The following is a 23,594-nucleotide window of genomic DNA, read 5'->3' as shown; positions in this document are numbered from 1 at the left end:
CCTCCTTAACAGTTGAGCTCTGAGCATAATCTAGAGCTGACAGATTCTCTTTAAAGGGGTACTCCAGCCCTAATACATCTTATCCCCTATCCAAAGGATAGCGGATAAGATGTATGATTGTGGGGGTCCCGCCGCTGGGGACCCCCGCAATCTGTCATTCTGCACCCACCTTTATGAGCTCTCCACAGCGCTGGAGGCTCCGAGTGTGAAGCGTGTAGACCACGGGGCTGGAGTATCATGACGTCACAATTCCGCCCCCATGGTCTACACGCTTCACACTCTGAGCCTCCTGCGCTGCTGTCAGCAGCACAATGACAGATTGTGGGGGTCCCCAGCGGCGGGACCCCTGCGATGATACATCTTATCCCCGATACTTTGGATAGGGGATAATATGTATTAAGGTCGGAGTACCCCTTTAAACCGTGTAAAAAATAAGACATTTATTTATTTCTCAGCTGTCAATTCATATTGCTGTAGTTCTGATTGTGAACCTGAGCATTATTTCCTCCATAGTATTTGATATGTTTGCCAGACTCCCCCAGATCTCCTTTTAGGTATACAAATCCCCAGTAGCCATGTTCCATTCAAATGCCTCTGACAGCTCCAACCCTCCTCTTGCTGTGGTAATCGTGTAGGCATATCTAGTCAACACCAAATGGCCATACATCCCTTTGCTGTAAGACTGGTAGTAGAATATGTTTTATGCTACAATATGTTTCTTGTTGGATTTATCTTTGTAAAATTACCTTAATGTTCATGTCTTAAGCTTTCAGTCAAGTACAAATACCTAACAAACATTACATCATTGGTGCCTGTGTGGGGATCATAAAGTTCATGTTAGCTACCTGACTGAGGGTCAGGATGATATAGGACTTAAAAAAGGATGCTAGTAGGGGTAATTTCTTCCACTGATATTCTGTGAATTAAAAATTGACACCACAGGGAGATTTAAGCACAAATTCCATGTCGTATGTGGCAGAGATTTCTTTAGATGTCATATCTGACGCTGTTAGATAGTTGTTAGAACAAGGAGGCACGTGGTTCTTTTCATATATCTGTCTATGATTTCATACCATAGAAAACTGCTTTTATTCTCAGTTGCCAAGACTCAAAGAGGAGTTCACAAGTCCCTGAGGGCTGGAACACCACCTCGCTCCTCCTCCCTGTCCCTGCATGATTGACTGTCAGGGCTTGGGTTCTGGCTGCCTTTCAATAAAGCAGGGATAAGGATGGGAGGGAAAAAGAGGACGCGATCCAGCTCAGGGATAGAGTGGTCCCTTAACTTACAATGGCCTTTACATACTGTACAAGGAGAAGGAATCGGTGACAAAATCCAAACTAGAGAGATAGTATCAGGTAGCGTCAAAGCAACTGGCGTAGGTACAGCTGGAAGGGAACCCATACATCCAAACAAACCACAAAAGACAGACAGACTAACATCCAATCAGAAACACAAAACAGACACCACAAGCAGAAAAGGACATGGGATAATGGAATAACGTAACGGCACCAGTATAAAACGGTTACAGAGTCCGTTGAGAAGACAAGGAGTACGAACACTGAGTTAAAGGGGAGGAGCACCACACACCCCACACCGAAAGGAATTTGCTTGGACATTTCCTGTTCTTATACACCACGTGAGAGAAGGGTATCGTAGCATTAACAAGGGCCTTCCACTGGGATAAAGTAGGGGAGCAGGGGTCCATCCACTTAAGAGCTATGGCTTTCCTAGCCAGGAATGGAGTTTCCCGTAAAAGGGTGCGGACATAATGCGTCCACACCTCCTCATCCAAGACGCCAAACAAACAAATCAAGGGGTCAGCCGGCAGCGCAGGTTGCACCAGATTAGCAAGAAGTTGGAGAACCCCATGCCAAAAGGATGCAATTCTGGGACAGGCCAAAATCAGATGCCAAAAATCGGCCCTAACAGCATCACATCGGTGACAAGCATCAGAGTCAGAACGACCCATCCTATAAAGTCTAAGAGGGGTAATATAGCTATAGTGAATAATATTTAGTTGGATCAATTTATTATTGGCAGCCGGGGATACCAGCATATGTGAGGAAAAAATCTCTTCCCAGTTATCCTTAGTTAAATTAGAAATGTGGGATTCCCAATGTCGGATAGCCGTTAGTTGGGATCGAGAGATCTTGGCCTGAATGAGATGCGTATAGAGGATGGACACCAGCCCCCTAGGTCCCTGAGATTTCAATATGCCTATCAGCGGAATGGCCGAGATAGGTGGACTCCCTGACGGAAACTGAGCACTTAGGGCATGGCGTAGCTGTAGGTATCTAAAAAAAAAAAAAAGTGTCTAGGTAAGTCATAGGTGGAGTGCAGTTGGTCAAAGGAACACAAAACATTATCCCAATACACATGTTCTAGGTTGCATATCCCCACAGCCCGCCAGAAGGCCGGATCAGTGACATACGTAAAGTGAGGATTATTCCACAAGGGCATATCCAATGGTATGCCTGTATAACCGTATGTAGCCTTGGCTGCCCGCCAAACCTTTATTGACAGTTTATGGAGGGGTAAGTATGCACGGGATGGGACAAACCTATCCAGGGCTTGGGACAAACCTATCCAGGGCTTGGGACAAACCTATCCAGGGCTTGGGACAAACCTATCCAGGGCTTATTCTGCATCCGGTCTATCATTATCAACAACCCAATATCTGATGTATCGCAATTGGCCTGCTAGATAATATAAATAAAAGTCTGGGAGAGACAGGCCCGCCTCCAGTTTTGGACGCTACAAGGTAGTGAGGCGAATTTTGGGTCTGTTAGGACCCCATATAAAGGGAGACAAAAGGGAATGGTATCAAAAAAGGATTTGGGGACAGGCACAGAGGAGTGTTCCAATGCGTATAGACACAGGTTAATACGGCCGGTTACTGACAGTGGTAGTGTAGACCAAACCCGAAATTTAGACTTAACATATGGAAGGAGGGAGAGAACGTTGGCAGTGAGGACAAGCTGTGGGTCCCTATTAACATATACCCCCAAGTACTTGAAAACAGTAACCACCGGTAAGCCACACATAATTGGGGGCCAGTTCCCATGTAGAAGCGGCATCACCATGGACTTAGTCCAGTTTATAAAAAGACCGGAAAAATACCCAAATCTATCCATCATTTCAATAGCATAGGGAATCATAGAGCCCCGGATCAGAGAGAAAAAGAGTATCATATCATCGGCGTACAAGCCAATACGTTCCTCTCTACCCCCCACAGACATGCCGCGGAAACCAGGATCCTGCCGAATACGCAAAGCAAGGGCTCCACCGCCACCGCGAACAGAAGCAGAGACAGAGGGCACCCCTGACGCGTACCTCGGCCCAAGGTAAATGGGAGAGAGCAAAAACCATTCACAAGGACCCGGGCCCTCGAGCATCTGTAGAGGAGAGAGACCCACCTTCAAAAATTGGGACCAAAACCAAACTTACTCAGTACAGCCAATAGATAGCCCCACTCCCCTGAATCAAATGCCTTGGCGGCATCTAGAGATGCCAAGGCCCAATCACCCCCCAAAGCACTCCCCACCAGGACGGCCATCTGGACATATCTGATATTATGCGAGGTGGACTTGCCTGGCATAAAGCCGGACTGATCAGGACGTATTATGGACAATATAACACGGTTTAATCGATTAGCCAAGACCTTAGTGAGAATTTTGTAGTCTAAATTTAACAGGGAGATAGGCCGGTAAGAGCCACACTCCAGAGGATCCTTGTCAGACTTTAGGAGGACGACTATGGTCGCCTCATACAGTGAATCCGGCAAGGTCCCTTCTCCAAAAGCCCTCTCGAGCATAGCAAGGAGAGGGGGAAGGAGTACATCAGAATACTTTAGGTAGACCTCCAAAGGAAGGCCATCGGGGCCTGGGGTTTTCTCTCTGGACATGTCAGCCACTGAATCATGTAGCTCCTCGAGAGTAAGGGGAGCATCTAACATATCTCTATCTAAAGCGGACAGGGCGGGGAAATCAATGCCGTCCAGGTAGGAGGCCAACTTAGGTTTCTCATATTGCACCTGTGAAGAATAAAGGTTAGAGTAAAAGGTGGAGAAACACAGCGCCATCTCCTCTGTCAGTAAAGACCCATCTCCTCTAGCAGTAAAGACCCATCTGAGGCTCTAAGTTTAAGAATGGGTGGAGCAGCAGAGTTCTGCCCAACAACATGAGCTAATAGCTTACTAGATTAATTGCCATGCTCAAAGTAGAACTGTTTAGTGAAGAACAACTTTCTATTGGCCTTTTCGTGGAGGTGTAGCATATATTGCCGTCCCTCACGCAGCCAGGCAACCTTATTCACCTTAGATGGGTCCTCCACATAGTGGGCCTCCAAGTCCGAACAGCTTCTAGCCAGCTCCTCCTCCCTCCTAGATGTAGATCTCTTTATAAAAGAAACTGCAGAGCGTAAGCAACCCCTAAGATATGCTTTCAGCGTCTCCCAGACCAGCGCAGGGAAACCCCCAGGTAAGTTTGCCTGGAGGAAGACCTGAAGCTGATCCGGGATCCGATCATTAGGACCGATCTGATCTAACCAAAAAGGCTGGATTTTCCATCTACGTGGTGTACCAGAACCGACCAAGGAAACATCCAGCAGAATTGTTCAGAATTAGCACGCATTTCATAAGAAACCGCTGAAACCTGTGAAAGCAGGAGTGGATTGCCACATGCAAGGTCGATTCTAGACAGCGCATTCCTACCTAGAGTGTGGAATGAATACTGCCTAATCTGGGGATAGCGTGCCCTGAATACATCCAACCAGCCCACTTCCGCAAGGAACAGAGACAGAGGAGTGTTACCAGTAGCCATCAGGGTACCCCTAGGGCTATGACAATCCAGTGCCGGATCAGACACCATATTAAAGTCCCCCATACACAAAACTCTAGCAGAGGGATAGCCTGCAGCAAAAGTAACTGCCTTATACAGAATATCCATGAAGACAGAGGGAGGATTATAAATGAAAAGCAAGACAAACAGTACATTATTCAGGAAAGAATAAATAAAAATATATAGCGGCCCTGGGAATCTATACGGACCGTGACAGGATCCCACCGTACCATACGGCTAACCAGGACAGATACACCCCTAGAAAAAGATGTATGGAAGGAATGTTGGGACCACTGGACCCATGATTTAGACAGCTGACCCACTATCAGGGGTGAGGCGAGTTTCTTGCAACGCCACTATATGGGGGCGGTACCGTCTAATGTGCGTGAATATCAAAGTACGCTTACGTGGCATGCCTGCACCCCTAATGTTCCATGACATCACCCTAAGGTCCGCCATTCTCAGTGGTGTGACATACTAAAACAAACAGAGCCCATCCATACAACAAGAGAGAACATGCAATCATGGATTCGAATAAAAGAGTAGAAAACACATACCATACACACGCCAGCACAAAGAGTAATTGGTGACATCCGCCAGCAGGTAGAGGAAGACAGAAGAACACCCCCCTTAATAACATGGGGGGACAACAAACAAAACATAACAGAAAACAAAACAGCACTTCAGATATGGAAGCATCTAATGAGCAACAGCTCCATCTAGTGGGGAGAACCTACTTAAATAGACAAGGCGGAAATCCTTGACCCAGAACTAGGAAGGAGGGAGCAAAGAAACAGTAGAGAATAAAAGGGAGGTAATAAGACAGACAAAGAACAAAGGAGGGCTTGCTCTTTCTGAGTGTTGCTGTGTAAGAGGGGGCGTGAAAGAGGAGTTTCAAAAACTGTGATTATCTGTTGTGCAGAGTGAATCTGTGGAGTGGGTGCGACTGCCTATAGCCCACATTCATATTTTGGGTAAGTTTTTCTCTTTTGCACATAGTGGGATAACTGTTAGAGTTTAAACACCCTTTTTCATTTTTTTTTTTTTTTTCTCTGTTCCACCTCTAGGGGTGTAGGAGGAGTAGATTGGACACAGGTGTATAAATCTTAGCTTGGGACTCTTATTGAGAGCTTGCTCTTTTTGAGTGTTGCTGTGTAAGAGGGGGCGTGAAAGAGGAGTTTCAAAAACTGGAGTTTGAAAGCAGGAGGTTGAGATCGCTGTGAGTTTTAATTTTTGAACCCACAAGGTCTACAAAAAATTTTAAGTGTAATTTTGACTGTCTGTTTTTTCCTATACATTTGTGAAATCCCCATAACTAGATGGCCTCCATGTTGGAAAATGCAGTCCAATGTACATCCTGTTCAATGTATGCAATCCTTGAACAACAGTTTGAGGGTGCATATTGTTGTGCGAGATGTGTGCTAGTTGTCCGTTTGGAAGCCCAGATCCTGCATCTAGAGGGGCGACTGGCAACAATGAGAAGCATTAACAACATGGAGAGGAGTCTCCTGCTCACTGAGCAGGCACTCTCGGGAATAGAGGTGGGGGAGGACAGTCAGGCAGTTAGCTGGGTTACAGTTAGAAAGAGGGGTAGGGGAAAAAGTGTCAGGGAGGCTAGTCCTGAACTGGCACACCCCAACAAGTTTGCCCGCTTGGCAGATGAGGGGGATGCCATTACAGAGCTAGCAGAACTGCAGCAGGATACCGCCTCTGACCGCCAGGGGGGTGTCTGCTCCAGTAAGGAGGGAGGGAGGAGTACAGGGCAGGCCAGACAGGTACTAGTGGTGGGGGACTCAATTATTAGGGGGACAGACAGGGCAATCTGTCACAAAGACCGGGATTGCCGAACAGTGTGTTGTCTGCCTGGCGCACGAGTTCGGCACATCGCGGATCGGGTTGACAGGTTGTTGGGCGGGGCTGGAGAGGACCCAGCAGTCATGGTACATATTGGCACCAATGACAAAGTAAGAGGTAGGTGGAGTGTCCTTAAAAATGATTTCAGGGACTTAGGCCGCAAGCTTAAGGCAAGGACCTCCAAGGTAGTCTTTTCTGAAATACTACCAGTACCACGAGCCGCACCAGAGAGGCAGCGGGAGATCAGGGAGGTAAACAAGTGGCTCAGAAGCTGGTGTAGGAAGGAAGGGTTTGGGTTCATGGAGAACTGGGCTGACTTCGCTGTCGGTTACCGGCTCTACCGTAGGGACGGGCTGCACCTCAATGGGGAGGGTGCAGCTTTGCTTGGGGAGAAGATGGCTAGAAGGGTGGAGGAGTGTTTAAACTAGGGACTTGGGGGGAGGGAACCTACAGCAAAGAGGGGGAAGATAGTGTAGATAGAGAGGTGGGAATTATAAATGTACCTGGGGGTGGAGCGGAGGGAGGGGTTAGAATAGTTAATAGGATTAGGCTTCATAGGAAAATAAAACTTACACCCTTGAATCCCATTAACCCCAATAACATAAAGGATGGAAATGTAAAGTGTATGTTCACAAATGCCAGAAGCCTAGCAAATAAAATGGGGGAGCTTGAAGCCTTGATACTGGAGGAACATATTGATATAGTTGGGGTCACTGAGACATGGCTGGACTCCTCGCGTGACTGGGCCGTTAATCTGCAGGGGTTTACATTGTTTCGCAAGGATAGAATGAACAGAAAAGGTGGTGGAGTCTGTCTGTATGTAAGAAGTGGTATGAAAGTCAGTGTGAACGATGCCATAGTGTGTGATGATTCTGAGGAGGTGGAATCATTGTGGGTAGAATTACAAAAGGAGGGAAATACTGAAAAAATAATATTTGGGGTAATCTACAGACCCCCTAATATCACTGAAGAGATAGAAGTTCGGCTGCATAAACAAATAGAGAGGGCCGCCCGGGCAGGTACAGTGGTAATAATGGGAGATTTTAACTATCCAGATATAGATTGGGGTCCGGGGTTGGCTAAAACTACAAAGGGGCGACAATTCCTAAATTTATTGCAGGATAATTTTATGGGCCAGTTTGTGGAGGACCCAACAAGAAGTGATGCCTTGTTGGATCTGATCATTTCCAACAACGCAGAGCTGGTTGGTAATGTAACTGTGCGGGAAAATCATGGTAATAGCGACCACAATATAGTTACTTTTGACTTAAAATGTAGAAAACAAAGACAGACGGGGAAGGCAAAAACATATAACTTTAAAAAGGCAAACTTCCCTGGGCTGAGGGCTGCACTACAGGACATAGACTGGGAGGAGGTGTTGTCAAATACTGATACAGAAGGTAAATGGGACATCTTTAAATCAACTCTAAATAACTATACAGCTAAATATATACCAAAGGGGAACAAATATAAACGATTAAAACTAAATCCTACATGGCTGACACATGATGTTAAAAGAGCAATAAACAACAAAAAAATAGCCTTCAAAAAATACAAATCTGATGGGTCAGCTATAACATTTAAACAGTACAAGGAGCTTAATAAAATCTGTAAAAATGTAATAAAAACAGCAAAAATTCAAAATGAGAGACAGGTGGCCAAAGAAAGCAAAACTAATCCTAAATATTTTTTTAGATATATAAATGCAAAAAAACCAAGGACAGAGCATGTAGGACCCCTTAATAATGATAATGGGGAGGTTATCACAGGCGATCAAGAGAAGGCGGAGCTACTGAATGGGTTCTTTAGTTCTGTATACACTATGGAAGAAGGAGCTGACATTGGCCAGGTCAGTGCTGGTAACACATCATGTAATGTACTGAACTGGCTTAATGTAGAGATGGTACAAGGTAAGTTAAGTGATATAAATGTAAGCAAATCCCCAGGACCGGATGGACTACACCCAAGAGTTCTTAGAGAGGTAAGTTCAGTAAAATCTGTACCCCTGTTCATGATATTTAGAGATTCTATGGTGTCTGGTATTGTGCCATGGGACTGGCGCAAGGCGAATGTGGTGCCAATCTTCAAAAAGGGCTCTAGGTCTTCACCAGGAAACTATAGACCGGTAAGTTTAACGTGCATTGTGGGTAAATTGTTTGAAGGACTTATAAGGGATTACATACAGGAATACATAGGGGATAATAGTATTATAAGTGATAACCAGCATGGGTTTACTAAGGATAGAAGTTGTCAAACCAATCTAATTTGCTTTTATGAAGAGGTGAGTAGAAGCCTTGACAGAGGAACGGCTGTGGATATAGTGTTTCTGGATTTTGCTAAAGCGTTTGATACTGTCCCTCATAGACGTCTGACAGGTAAGTTAAGGTCTTTGGGTTTGGAAATTTTAGTTTGTAACTGGATTGAACACTGGCTCATGGATCGTACCCAGAGAGTGGTGGTCAATGATTCGTACTCTGATTGGTCCCTGGTTATTAGTGGTGTACCCCAAGGTTCTGTACTGGGCCCGCTGTTGTTTAATTTATTTATCAATGATATAGAGGATGGGATTAACAGCTCTGTTTCTATCTTTGCAGATGACACCAAGCTTTGTAGCACAGTACAGTCTATAGAGGATGTGCATAAGTTACAAGATGACTTGGATAGACTAAGTGTCTGGGCATCCACTTGGCAAATGAGGTTCAATGTGGATAAATGTAAAGTTATGCATCTGGGTACTAATAACCTGCATGCATCGTATGTCTTAGGGGGGATTAAACTGGCAGAGTCACTGGTAGAGAAGGATCTGGGTGTACTTGTAGATCACAGACTACAGAATAGCATGCAATGTCAGGCTGCTGCTTCCAAAGCCGGCAGGATATTGTCATGTATCAAAAGAGGCATGGACTCAAGGGACAGGGACATAATACTCCCCCTTTATAAAGCATTGGTACGGCCTCACCTGGAATATGCTGTTCAGTTTTGGTCACCTGTCCATAAAAGGGACACTGCGGAGTTGGAAAGGGTGCAGAGACGTGCGACTAAACTAATATGGGGCATGGAACATCTTAGCTATGAGGAGCGATTAAAGGAGTTACAATTGTTTAGTCTTGAGAAGAGACGTTTAAGGGGGGATATGATAAACGTATATAAGTATATAAATGGCCCATACAAAAAATATGGAGAAAAACTGTTCCAGGTTAAACCCCCCCAAAGGACGAGGGGGCACTCCCTCCGTCTGGAGAAGAAAAAGTTTAGTCTCAAGGGGCGACACGCCTTCTTTACCATGAGGACTGTGAATTTATGGAACGGTCTACCTCAGGAACTGGTCACAGCAGGAACAATTAACAGCTTTAAAACAGGATTAGATACATTCCTGGAACAAAATAAGATTAATGCTTATGAAGAAATATAAAATCTCATCCCTTCCCCAATATCGCGCCACACCCCTACCCCTTATTTCCCTGGTTGAACTTGATGGACATATGTCTTTTTTCGACCGTACTAACTATGTAACTATGTAACTATGTAACTATGAGGGGAGGGGAAAAGAGAGAGGGAGAGAAGGGAAGAGGGGAAGGGGGAAGAGTATAAGAAGGGAAGGAAATGGGAAGCAGAGGGGAGAGGTAAAGGGAGAGGGGAGGGGATTAGGGGAGGGAAGGGGGGGAAACAGGGCTTCCCAGGGGGACGGAGGGCCGAGTAACCAAGGAGGAAAAAAGGGGCCATGAATCCACAGGACGGGGTTCCAGGACAGTCCATAAGGGAGACATGGTTGGCATTTTCGGAAATGGAGTTCGGGACAGGGGAAAGGGCAGATCAGGAATCACGGCATAGCGTCCATGGGGAAAGTAGGTAAGTATGTCAGGAGAAGTGGCAGAATACCAGCCATGGAAGGCGACATATGGCATACAAAGGTCCCGAAGAGCAGTCAGGGGGGGAGGAAAAGGGGAAGGGGGGGGGTTATTGTTTTTCTGTGACAAGGAGCTGGAGGACGGGTCAGCATCGGGCATCGGAGGGGAAACTGGGCCACCAGGGAAGCACACAGTACCTGTCTTGCAGCAATGAGGGGTCACCGAGGGGAGGGAGGGGCAAGTGCACAACCGAAGCCACCAGAAAGGGCACTAGGTGGAAGCAACTCGCAGGATTCGGTTAGCTACTCAGGATAACTCGGAATCAGCGTCTGCGGTCCAGCCAAGAGACTGCCTCCTGCGGGGTAGAGAAAAAGATGGCCCGACCTCCATCCACTAACCGGAGCCGGGCAGGATAAGCCATGGAGTATGGAACTCCCTTCTCCCGCAGCCGTGACTTGACCGATGTGAAGGAGGCCCTCTTGTGCTGTAAGTCAGAAGAAAAGCCTGGAAAAATGGACACCTTGGTATTATGTACCAGTGGTCTCCAACCTGCGGACCTCCAGATGTTACAAAACTACAACTCCCAGAATGCCCGGACAGCCGTTGGCTCTCCGGGCATGCTGGGAGTTGTAGTTTTGCAACATCTGGAGGTCCGCAGGTTGGAGACCACTGCTCTATGCTCTGCGGTATCCCTATGCCCGGGCTGCAAAAAATAAACAAAATAAACTTTTAAACTCCCCTCCCGTTGGTCCGGTACTGGCCTCACTTGTTTCCTGGGGACGGGAACTTTGGACAGCCATCAGCCTATCACCGGCTGCAGCTGCTTCTTACATGACAGTGGGCTCAGCCTATCACCGGTGATAGGCTGACAGCTCTCCGAAGTTCCCGTCCCCAGCATAAGGCCGACGTAGGTGCGTTAAAGTTTATTTTGTTTACTTTTTGCAGCCCGGGCATAGGGATACCGCACAGTATAGAGTGCCGGCGGCCGCAACAAACAGGTCGAGGAGGGCAGCGCTTGCGGGTGATATGTATTTACCCCGATGGGGATGTGGGCTGATAATTAATATGGGGGGGGCTAGGAAATACCGCCAAAAGTTAAAAAAATACCGTGATACACCCATTTGGTCATAATTAAACATATTCGGTATCGCCACGTGTGTAAATTTCAGATCTATCAAAACAATGTTAATTATCCTGTACGGTGAGCGGCTTAAAGTTAAAAAAGAAAATACAAAATTGCTGCTTTTTGGTCACATTACATTTACAAACAAAGAATAAATTGTTCACAAAAGTGGTATTAAAAAAAACTACAGGTCATGGCACAAAAAAATGAGCCCTCATACAGTACCATATACAGAAAAATTTTAAAGTTATAGGTGGTGAAAATAGAGCAATTTAAAAAAAACTGATTTTGAAAAAAAAAATAATAATAATAATGAAAATAAGAGATTTTTTTAAAAAGCTGCACAATAATAGTATGTAATCATGGGGATCATTTTAATCATATTCACCCACAGAATAGCCTTTGCAGCCTCCTCTACACATACCTATCCAGTGCTTCCTGGATCTCCTGGAATTTATCTGTTACCTGAATTCAGTGTATTTTTATGCTTTTGTGAATTTTAACCCTGTAAGGATGTTGGTTTGTTTATTTTGAAACACAACCAATAAAAACATGGTAACATTTTTTTTAAATAAATCAAAGACCAGAATTGTTACATTTGTCACATTATATGTCTGATCTATGCCAAAATGGTACCGATAATAACTACAGGTTATGACGCAAAAAATTACCATACAGCTCTGTAAACTGAAAAGGGGGTAAGAAAATGGCGATTTATATAATTATACACTAATTTTTCTTAATTTGTTAGTTTTAAAAAGTAAAATATAGGGAAAACTACACAAATTGTGTATAGTTGTATTAATACAGAGCTGACAAATACAGATAATATCAATTTCACTGCACCAAGGCGTGAAAAAATAAAGAAATAAAAATAAGAGCCAATATGGCTCCACGGATGGAGAAATAAAAAAAAGTTAAAGGGGTACTCCGCTGCTCAGCGTTTGGAACAAACTGTTCCGAATAATGGAGCCGTTGCCGTCCCCTTGTGACATCATAGCCCCACCCCCTCATGACATCACACCCCGCCCCCTCAATGCAAGTCTATGGGAGGGGGCATGGTGGCAGTCATGCCCCCTCCAATAGACTTGCATTGAGGGGATGAGGCTATGACATCACGAGTTCCCGGCACCGGCTCCAGCGCTCGGAATGGTTTGTTCCAAATGCTGAGCAGCGAAGTACCCTTTTAAGGCTCTCAGAAGGAGGAAAAAATTAAAATTTGCCTGTGGCATTAAGGGAAGTCTAAAATCAACAGTTGTCCAAAATACACAAATAGCGAGAGTTTTCTGGGTTTGTGTGCATACTAAAGAGAGATCTGTTTTTAGAATTTAACCAGTTTCACCTTGACCAGGTAGTCCTTGAAAATACAAAGTCATGACATCATACAATCAGAACATCAGTGTGTGGCTAAAGAAATGCTAGTCCCCATAATCCTTTTCCAAAATCGGATGAAATGCCTTTCCAGAAATGTTGAGGCTAGTATAGAACTATATTTCCATACATATAGTTTTGTAGTGATATTTTTAGCAGGTACATGTGGAAGTGATCATTTGTAATTAAAAATGTTAGGTAATACACAAGGTAATATACTGCATTTTGCAGCCAATGTGTAGTCATTACATAATTTTTGCTGAGCAATGAGAACATTTTAATACAACAGAACCAGAGTGTTCTGACCATGTCCATTACCTCATCCTGTATCTTGACATCCTCTGTTTTCTGGCGCTCTATAATAGAGTTGTAGTGTCTTTCCTTTAGATCCAATATTTCTTCTTCACTTAAGGGTCTGTGAAAAAAAGTAAAAAAAAGAAAGTGATCTTTTTGTCCCATCATGCTCAGTCTGCAGTTTATCAGATTGTTGTCTGCTTGCAAAGCTTTAAAGGCACTTGTTGGTTTTGCAATAACTACATGTGTGGTGTTAGCTTAGGGAAAAGTATTCCTATTGATCTCTGCTTTTTTAGGACATTCTGACTGTAGTTTTTCCCACTCACTTTAAAGGGATCTGACAGCTGGTTAACCCATACTTAACCCAATACACAGGGTTATAGTGTAAGTGCCCAATTAGAAAGTTGTATTACGAACTAAGATCTGTGGTCCCAATCCAGAGTTAAATACCCAGTTGCTAATGTGTACAATTTCCAGCTATGGGCAATAGAGGCGGGTGCTGGCTTTCCAGGCTTTATTTACCTTGTCTCCTCTGCTGCCAAGTTCCCTCCCACCTCGTAAATATGCATAATGGCCCTCATTTACTATTGTAAACCCGACTTGTTTTGTCGTGTTTTTTTGGCGCATCTTTGTCTGCGCCATGTCGCAGACATCATGCGCCAGTCTGCGACACGATGCAACATTTTTTCCCGACGGACCCGATGTGGATTCTCCCAAACCCGAAAGAGGGGCGTAACCCAACATTTCTGAGCTTTCCCACGCATTTATAAAGGTTTCCAACCCAAATTTGTTGCATTGTTGTGGATTTTTTCACGACAACTCAGAGGAGTTGGAAACCAAAACCTACAAAACCCACATACGACAAACGGGATGCGACATAATAAATACCACGGGAAAAAAGCAGTCGGGTAAGAAAGCAAGATAGACTTACAACCCGATTTTCTAAGTAAATGAGGGCCAATGTCTTCACTCATGTCCTGATGTTGACAGAGTCTTTTCCCAAGTGAGCGCCGTGTGCCACTGCCTTTCTACAACTGGAAGTTGGGTGCAGCGAGGCAGTGGCAAATTAGAGCTTCACTCTGCATCTAGACCCTCTTGGTAGTGCCTGTGCATTGCTCATGTGGGCATAGTCTCTCACGTCATGAGGATGTGGGAGTAAAGAGTTAATGCATATTCACAAGGTGGGAGGGAACTTGGCAGCAGTGGGGATGAAGGAAGGGAAGCTTGGAAAGCCAGCTCCCACCTCCATTGTATTCCAGTTGATAGATTCCCCTTAAAGGGGTACTCCGCTCCTGGCATCTTATCCCCTATCCAAAGGATAGGGGATAAGATGTCAGATCGCCGTGGTCCCGCTGTTGGGGACCCCGGGGATCACTGCTGCAGCACCCCGCTATCATTACTGTACAGAGTGAGTTCGCTCTGTGCGTAATGACGGGCGATACAGGGTCCGGAGCAGCGTGACGTCATGGCTCCGCCCCTCATGACATCACGGCCCGTCCTCTTAATGCAAGTCTATGGCAGGGGGCGTGGCGACCGCCACGCCCCCTCCCATAGACTTGTATTGACGGGGGCGGGCCGTGACGTCACGAGAGCGGAGCCGTGACGTAACGATGCTCCGGCCCCTGTATTGCCCGTCATTATGTGCAGAGCGATCTCGCTCTGCGCAGTAATGATAGCGGGGTGCTGCAGCAGCGATCCCCGGGGTCCCCAGCAGCGGGACCCCGGCGATCTGACATCTTATCCCCTATCCTTTGGATAGGGGATAAGATGTCTAGGGGCGGAGTACCCCTTTAAGGTCACATGTGTTGTATTTTGCTGTGTTTTTTGCTACTGCGTATTTTCCTAACCGTTGAAGTCAATGGATAGCAAAATACGCAGCTGACTTTGCTACCCATTGACTTCAATGAATAGAAAAATACAGCACATGTGACCCTACCCTAAGAGCGTATTCACACATACAATATCCTGCACATATTTGATGCCCAGGACTTGAAGCTGCAGAGTTTAATGTAAACTAAATGACTGAACATAGCTTCAAATCTGCAGTTTCAAATCCAGTGCATCAAATAGGTGCAGGATACCATACGTGTGAATAGACCCCAAAGAGTAGGGTCATGAGTCCCATGTTTACCGTATTTTTCTACCCATTGAAGTCAATAGGTAGCAAAATCTGGATATACACATACCAGGGGGCTCAGCTATGAGAAATCAATTAACAGGGGTGCAAACAGGGTGTAAAATAAACACTATCCAAAAGAGAACAAGCACAACACACTGTAAGGCAAATGCACACCCAAACAATAACTCAAGAGTAATGAAAAAAATCTTATAAATGTTATTAATGTAGCCATCACATACAAAACAGACATTTAAAAACAATTAACAGTATCCCATACAGGGGACACCACAAACAAAACTGGGAGGGGGCCAGGCGCTCTCCATTCTGGAGCACGAAAACTTTTTTTTACAGTTTATAGATCAATATCCACAGACAAGAAAATAATGGGGTAACACAATCCTAATAAAATGATGGAACCATGGTATGTGACTCCTGGCGCCCCCTAACCTGAAACATAATAGTTAAATAACGCATAGAATATGCAAGGTGATTAGTGCCTAGGTGCATAACATATGAGATACAATAAGCAAAAATCCCATCCTAAAGTAAGGCAAATATCAAACCAATTCTAAACCTGAACACTGTTATTTTCGAGTATGCCCGTGCTCCACATGACCCCACACGTTCCGTTGCTCATGATCGGCAAAATCAGCTGCAGAAAACATGCAGCAGATCCTGTACGTGTGAACCTACCTTAAGTGGGTGAAGCTGACGTGCAGCTTGCTGCACTATAACAGCTAAGTTGGTAACTGCATAGGTAGTAAACACAATATAACTAACATTGCTCATTTTTTTCTTCCTATAAGTCGATTGGTTACAGTCCAGTGGAAAGTTAAAAAAGCTCACACATCTGTCTGTCCTTCAGATTCCATTCTATCTTTTATGTGACCATGAGCTTAGTGTAATGGACAACATTTCCACTTTTTTGGACTCAATGACTGATTTAAAGAGGTCAGGGACAATGACGATAGATAGAATGTGCGTATGAAGTTCAGTGAGCTATATGAAATATTCTTACAAAATGTCAGAATGAGCACTTCTAACAGTATGTCAGTTTCCAAGAAACCTTACTGTTCACTGCAGACGTCACAACAGTTATGCATTATTTACCAAGCAATGAATCTCAATGCTAGTGAAAAGATAACATTGAGTTATATATGGGTCTGTTATTTTGACAGCAAAAATTGTCATGTAAGCTGCGTTATTCTTGCTGTCAAATCTGATGTCATAGCTGGAGTCATTGTTACAGCACAAAGTGACTAAATACAATGGTGTTAAAACTTGACTATCTTGAACCTTTGTGATCCTTCAAGCTATTTGGTAGACACAAGCCTACATTCCACAACTAAAGGATCAGCAAATATGTTTATAAGTTAATATGAGCATTTATGATAGAGGGAAATAACAATATCCCCCAGGGGATACCTACTACCTGGGACTAATTCCTGAACGGACCTGTTTAAACATACACAAGGAGCAGATTTTACCAGGTTTTACCAGACAACCTAAAAGAAATACTGTGATTTGTCATGTTCATTTTTCTGGACATTATAACACTCAAACGAGTACTCCGCTGCTCAGCATTTGGAGCTGGCACCAGGAGCTTGTGACGCCATAGCCCCGCCCCCTCATGATGTCACGCCCCACCCCCTCAATGCAAGTCTATGGCAGGGGGCGTGACAGCCATCACACCCCCTCCCATAGACTTGCATTGAGGGGGGAAGGGCGTGACGTCACGAGGGAGCGGGACTATGAAGTCATGAGCTCCCGGCGCCGGCTCCAGCGTTCGGAACAGTTTGTTCCAAACGCTGAGCAGCGGAGTACCCCTTTAAATGCGTTCCTGCTTTTAGGTAAATAAAGCATTTTCAACGTACAATACGCTAGGCTGAAAACACACAAAGTGGTTTTGTAAAATATAAATAAAAAATCCTCCAAACACCATGTGGCGAGTTGGCTTTTTGGGGGCATTTTTATTTTATTTTTTTTCACACCAAAAAAGTGCAAGCCGACAGGAGGGGGCGTGATAGCTGTCACGCCCCCTCCCGTCGGCTTGCATTGAGGGGCGGAGCGTGACGTCACACGGGGGCGGAGCATGACGTCACACGCCGCCAGCCCTACGGTCGACCATAATCAGTCCCGGAGCGAACACGCTCCGGGGACTAATTACAAACGGGGTGCCCCGTGTATGATCACGGGCATCCCCAGCTGCTGGACTCCCGCAATCAGGCATCTTATCCCCTATCCTTTGGATAGGGGATAAGATGTGTAAGCACCGGAGTACCGGAGTGTGTAAGCACCGGACCCTTTAAGGCTCAGATGCTGTGTGTTGTTTTTTTAAATATAATTTTATATATATATATATATATATATATATATATATATATATATTATATATATATATATTATATATATATATATATATATATATAGTGGTAACTTCCTACTGTGTATGGATATTCGTATCTGCCAACCCAATTCTTCAATAGAAATCCGAGTCACATGATGAAAGATTTACATGACTCGTAAAAGAGAAAAATGCAGGGAATAAAATGGCAAATAAAAAACGCCTATACTAATCTACATTATTTTTGAGGGGAATCGGCAAAGTAGCACTAGTTTAAAAGGAAAAAGGCTCTCTCTAGCACCACCTAAAGAGATTACTCCTGGAGGAAATTTGGGGTTGACTGATAATCCTTAGTCATAATTCCCTAGTAGTGAGGCCCTGGTCTAGAATGGCTAATGGTTTACTTTCAAGAGAGATCCTTTTTACCTTTGGCTGCTTCCTGGGCTTTCCCCCTGGAGAAAGAGAACACACATTTCAATACACAATTCATTACTTATAATGTTATCAAGTCCAATATTACAACAATGCTCCCGTTAGTATTAGGTCCTCTGCAACTTGAGAAACCTTGGCGTGGTGTGCGGGCTCTGGTGTGCGCTTCATATAAGGATATACTGGCTAATGTCTCAATTTTACATCCGTTTTGAGGGTTAGCTAATGTCATTTTGTACATCTACCACAGTAGTGCACCTATTCCTGTAGTGTTGTTGTATTAAAGGGGTATTCCAGGAAAAAACTTTTTTTTATATATCAACTGGTCCCAGAAATTTAAACAGATTTGTAAATTATAAAAGGTACTAAAAAATTGTATACGACAAGCGCTTTGAGTCTGAAATATTGTGAATATAGATAGCTACGATACTGAGATATGAGTGCCCGTTCCTCATATAGTACAATAATTTAAATGAATAATATATATATATATATATATATATATATATATATGTGTGTGTGTAAAATACACATATATACCAGTACGCGCTTAACTAATGATATATGAGATAACACATACCTACACTGATCGGAATTGATATGGTAGATGCGGTGTTAGGATATATGCAGGGTTAATTCAACTGTAGCGATAAGAAAATAAATGAATGTGAATGGATAAGGTGCACTAGTGCTGTATATAAAGTAGCAATAAATCAATATAAGTAGGTAAAGTACACTGGTGCTGTAATTGGCAATAGATAAATATAAATAAATAGTATAAATGCACTAGTGGTACAAATGATGAATTATAAAACAATGAATAGTAGCAGGTTGCGGATAAAAAGTAATATAGCAAGGACCGCAAGTAAATTATATATTATATATAAAGAAGTTAGAGGAGGTATATATACATATATATGGTGGTAATAGAGAGTAGATGATCCTTATAGATGCCCAATAGTGGTATTTGGTAGCTTTTCCTATATGTAGAATTGAAGGGGCGGCACTACAAGTCAAAGAATGCTCATTAGTGATGAATGTTTCTGAAATAATGATATAACAATATATAGAGGTATATACGGGGTAGAGGGGTTGTAGGAATACCTGGTATGTGATTAGCGGTAGCAGTAACAGCCCTGTAAATCAAGAGATACCTCTTAGTGGTGCACACTTTTGGCACTGGACGTGCAAGAGTGCCTGCTAATTACTTGCATGAACACACCTAACCTGCACAGTGTTGCCTATAGGTTGCTTCTTGTATCGTTTGTACTTGCGGTTTAGATGCGTTCCTGCAGCGTTTTTTTCGTTCCTGAATGCTTCTTTTGAAAAGTCCAGTTGGAGATAATGGGAGTACGCCCCGGCCGGTGGCGTCTCAACCGTACTTGCCCTGCTTCGCGGTTAGCTTGATGGTTGCTAACGTATCAGATCGTATCCTGTTCGTGACATCACTACGGAGTGTGAGAAGACTCAAAGTTCCTTCCAACGCGTTTCAGAAGCAATATCGGCTTCCTTCGTCCCAATATATTGTTATATCATTATTTCAGAAACATTCATCACTAATGGGCATTCTTTGTATTTGCATTTGTAGTGCCGCCCCTTCAATTCTACATATAGGAAAAGCTACCAAATACCACTATTGGGCATCTATAAGGATCATCTACTCTCTATTACCACCATATATAGGTATACATACCTCCTCTAACATACACACATATATATATATATATATATATATATATATATATATATATATAAATAAAATATATAATTTACTTGCGGTCCTTGCTATATTACATTTTATCCGCAACCTGCTACTATTCATTGTTTTATAATTCATCATTTGTACCACTAGAGCATTTATACTATTTATTTATATTTATCTATTGCCAATTACAGCACCAGTGTACTTTACCTACTTATATTGATTTATTGCTACTTTATATACAGCACTAGTGCACATTCACATTCATTTATTTTCTTATCGCTACAGTTGAATTAACCCTGCATATATCCTAACACCGCATCTACCATATCAATTCCGATCAATGTAGGTATGTGTTCTCATAGATTTGTAAATTACTTCTATTAAAAAATCTTAATACTTTCAGTACTTATGAGCTTCTGAAGTTAAGGTTGTTCTTTTCTGTCTAAATTCTTTCTGATGACACGTGTCTCGGGAAACGCCCAGTTTAGAAGCAAATCCCCATAGCAAACCTCTTCTAAACTGGGCGTTTCCAAAGACAGGTGTCATCAGAGAGGATTTAGACAGAAAAGAACAACCTTAACTTCAGAAGCTCATAAGTACTGAAAGGATTAAGATTTTTTAATAGACGTAATTTACAAATCTGTTTAACTTTCTGGAGCCAGTTGATATATATAAAAAAGTTTTTACCTGGAATACCCCTTTAATCTATATGTTTACAGCCACACCTATTCATCTGGTGAAGGATGCCATTGTGGTACTTGTGGTCTGCTGCAGGCATCCTCCATTGTATGCATCTGTATGCTGGGGATTGCCCATAGCAACAGACCACAAGTGCAGGATCTGCCCCCAGCATAAATGCACATCCGCATTTGGGGTTGAGCACCTCCTGCCATCTTAGACCACGTCTAAGGGGTAGCCTTTTTGAAAATGTATACCAATGCACCTTTATCATCATTTTAGGTAGCATTAAGGTGCACCTGTGAGACCAGCAAAATATCAGCCAGCTTGGGTGGGGCTCATAGCCTGTCTCCCTCTTCCCATTGTATGTGTGCTCAGCCACACTGGAGGTAACCTGGGAGCAGTGTGTGAGTCGACTTAATGCTGCTGTAATTGCCCATTGGCCCCTGGTTTTGCTTATTATGCACAGGTAGGTTTAGTGTTAGCTCCCGTGCCACTTGAGAAACCTTGGCGTTGGTGTGTGGGCTCAGGTATGTCCTTCATATAAGGATATGCTGGCTAATGTCTCAATTTTAACATCAGTGTTGAGGGTTAGTCAATGTCATTGTCTACATCTACCACAGTAGTGCACCTATTCCTGTAGTGTTGTTGTAACAATGCTCCTGTGTAAAATGCAGACACTAACCCCAGTACTGAATATCTCCTTTTTCATGAGAAGGAAAAAAAACAAACAAAAAGCACTTTACAAGAGGCCTCTAAAATGATCACTTTAATAGTCTATTCACATGTACAGTATTTGATGCACAGGATTTTCTGCTGCAGATTTCAATGTAGACTGAATGACTGAACAGAGCTTGAAATCCTGCGCATCAAATCTGCTCAGAATACTGTGCGTGTGAATAGACCCTTAAAGGGGTAGGGGATAAGATGTCAGATCGCCGCGGTCCCGCTGCTGGGGACCCCTGGGATCCCCGCTGCGGCACCGCGCTCTCATTACAGCACAGAGCGAGTTCGCTCTGCACGTAATGATGGGCAGTACAGGGGCCGGAGTATCGTTACATCACGGCTCCGCACCTCGTGATGTCACGGCCCGCCCCTTTCAATACAAGTCTATGGGAGGGGGCGTGGTGGTCGTCACGCCCCCTCCCATAGACTTTCATTAAGGGGACGGGCCGTGATGTCACGAGGGGCGGAGCCATGAAGTCACGCTGCTCCGTCCCCCGTATCGCCCGTCATTACGCACAGAGCGAACTCCTCAGCAGCGGGACCGCGGCGATCTGACATCTTATCCCCTATCCTTTGGATAGGGGATAAGATGTCTAGGGGCAGAATACCCCTTTAAGCTAAATTGCTAGAGCCCTTATGCTGTTATTAAATACAGTTTTACATTCTGCATCTGCCTTCAAATCAAGAAAAGACTGGGGTACATCTTTGTTAATTTTAGAATGTCTTCTATGTCTGTCATGGAAACTTTATTTTCATGGTAAGGGTATGTTCAAAATAGGCCAAATCACATCACATTTTTAGGAAACATTGCAAGTATACAACAGGACATCCACAAAAAAGGTTTAATGATGTGTCACCCACAGTAACCATAGTCTATTATCGGTTACTTTCAGTCCGTTTCCCAATTGTATAATTTTATTTTGGGGATTTCCACCACATGGTCTACACATAACGTGATTTTTCTTATTACAGTTTGAAAGCAGCGTGTAAAGTGTCCATGTTAAGAGGAGTCGCAGAAATCCACTCGCAAATTCATGTCAAATCCTGAATGTACCTAAACTTTCACACATGACAAGTTGCCAGCAATGGGGCCAGGTCAGTCTCATACATATCTTTTTACTCTTGTTATTTAGCCAGCACTTTCTGCCTGTATCCTTTCTGCCTATATTACCCATTAGGCCTTACATTTGTATCAGGTGTGAGCATACAGACCAATTCTATTCCTACTTATGCTCTTCACCGGCTACACTCACTTCTACTATTGGGTTATGTTCACACATCACATACAAGTTTAGTTTAGTTTTTAAATTCACACAGTATACAATTTGTAACAATAAACCTTTGGCATATAGGCTACAAGAAAACATACCCTTTAGCTTATGCACAGATTTCCTGGGTTGGGCACATGCCTAGCTTACTGTACTCCATAAGTGGAACACTGAGCTCTGCTCTACATAAAGTATCTCACGTGAGTCCACCCCTCACAATTGTGTAAATATTTTATTATATCTTTTTATGTATAAACACAAAATAAATGACACTCTGCTACAAAGTAGTGCAAAGTCTGTATAACAGTGTCGACCAAAGAGGATGAGCACATGCGTGGGGGATGAAGGGAAGGGGGGGGGGGCGTGGGTTGTGTGTGGGTCAGATGGTCAGTGCTCAGACCATATGCCACAAACTGCATCAAATTGGTCTGAGTGGCTTTTGTCCCAGAAGGAAGGCTTTTCTAAAGATGAAGCACAAGAAAGCCCACACAGTTTGCTGAAAACAAGAAGACTAAGGACATGGATTACTGAAACCATGTCATGTAGTTTGAAGAGACAAAGATAAACATATTTGATTTAGATAGTGTCAAGGCTGTGTGGAGGCCAACAGGTGAGGAGTACAAAGACAAGTGTGTCTTCCTACAGTCAAGCATGCTGGTAGAAGTGTCATGGTCTGGGGCTGCATGTAGACCTAAACCCTACCGAGCATCATAAAACGGAAGGTGGGGGAGCAAAGGTCTTTAACATCCACCAGGTCAGTGATGTCGTCATGGAAGATGACTCCAGTAGCAACGTGTGAAGCTCTGGTGAAGCCCAATAGGCATAAGGAAATGGTGGCCACAAAAAATTGAGACAATTTTGGCCCAATTTGGACATTTCCACTTAGGGGTGTACTCACTCACTGGTTGCCAAGGTTTAGATATTAATGGCTGTATGTTGAGCTATTTGAAGGGCTGTGCACTCACTACTTTACATTGTAGCAGAGTGTCGTTTCGT

General features: G+C 43.8%; 1 protein-coding gene across 2 annotated transcripts in view; it reads right to left on the bottom strand.

The window, feature by feature from the left end:
• AP1AR (adaptor related protein complex 1 associated regulatory protein) overlaps nt 1-23,594 on the bottom strand; it is a 75,682-nt gene that overhangs the window by 16,755 nt on the left and 35,333 nt on the right. For both annotated transcript variants that reach the window (XM_056564790.1, XM_056564779.1), the window contains exons 4-5: nt 18,219-18,244; nt 13,354-13,450 (exon numbers count right to left, since the gene is read on the bottom strand). In XM_056564790.1, coding sequence (XP_056420765.1) covers nt 13,354-13,450; nt 18,219-18,244 — 123 coding nt within the window. The remainder of the gene's footprint in view (nt 1-13,353; nt 13,451-18,218; nt 18,245-23,594) is intronic.

This window comes from Hyla sarda, chromosome 1 (genome assembly GCF_029499605.1).
Source record: "Hyla sarda isolate aHylSar1 chromosome 1, aHylSar1.hap1, whole genome shotgun sequence".
Taxonomy (NCBI): Eukaryota; Metazoa; Chordata; class Amphibia; order Anura; family Hylidae; genus Hyla; species Hyla sarda.
This window is presented reverse-complemented; position numbering and strand designations above follow the sequence as displayed.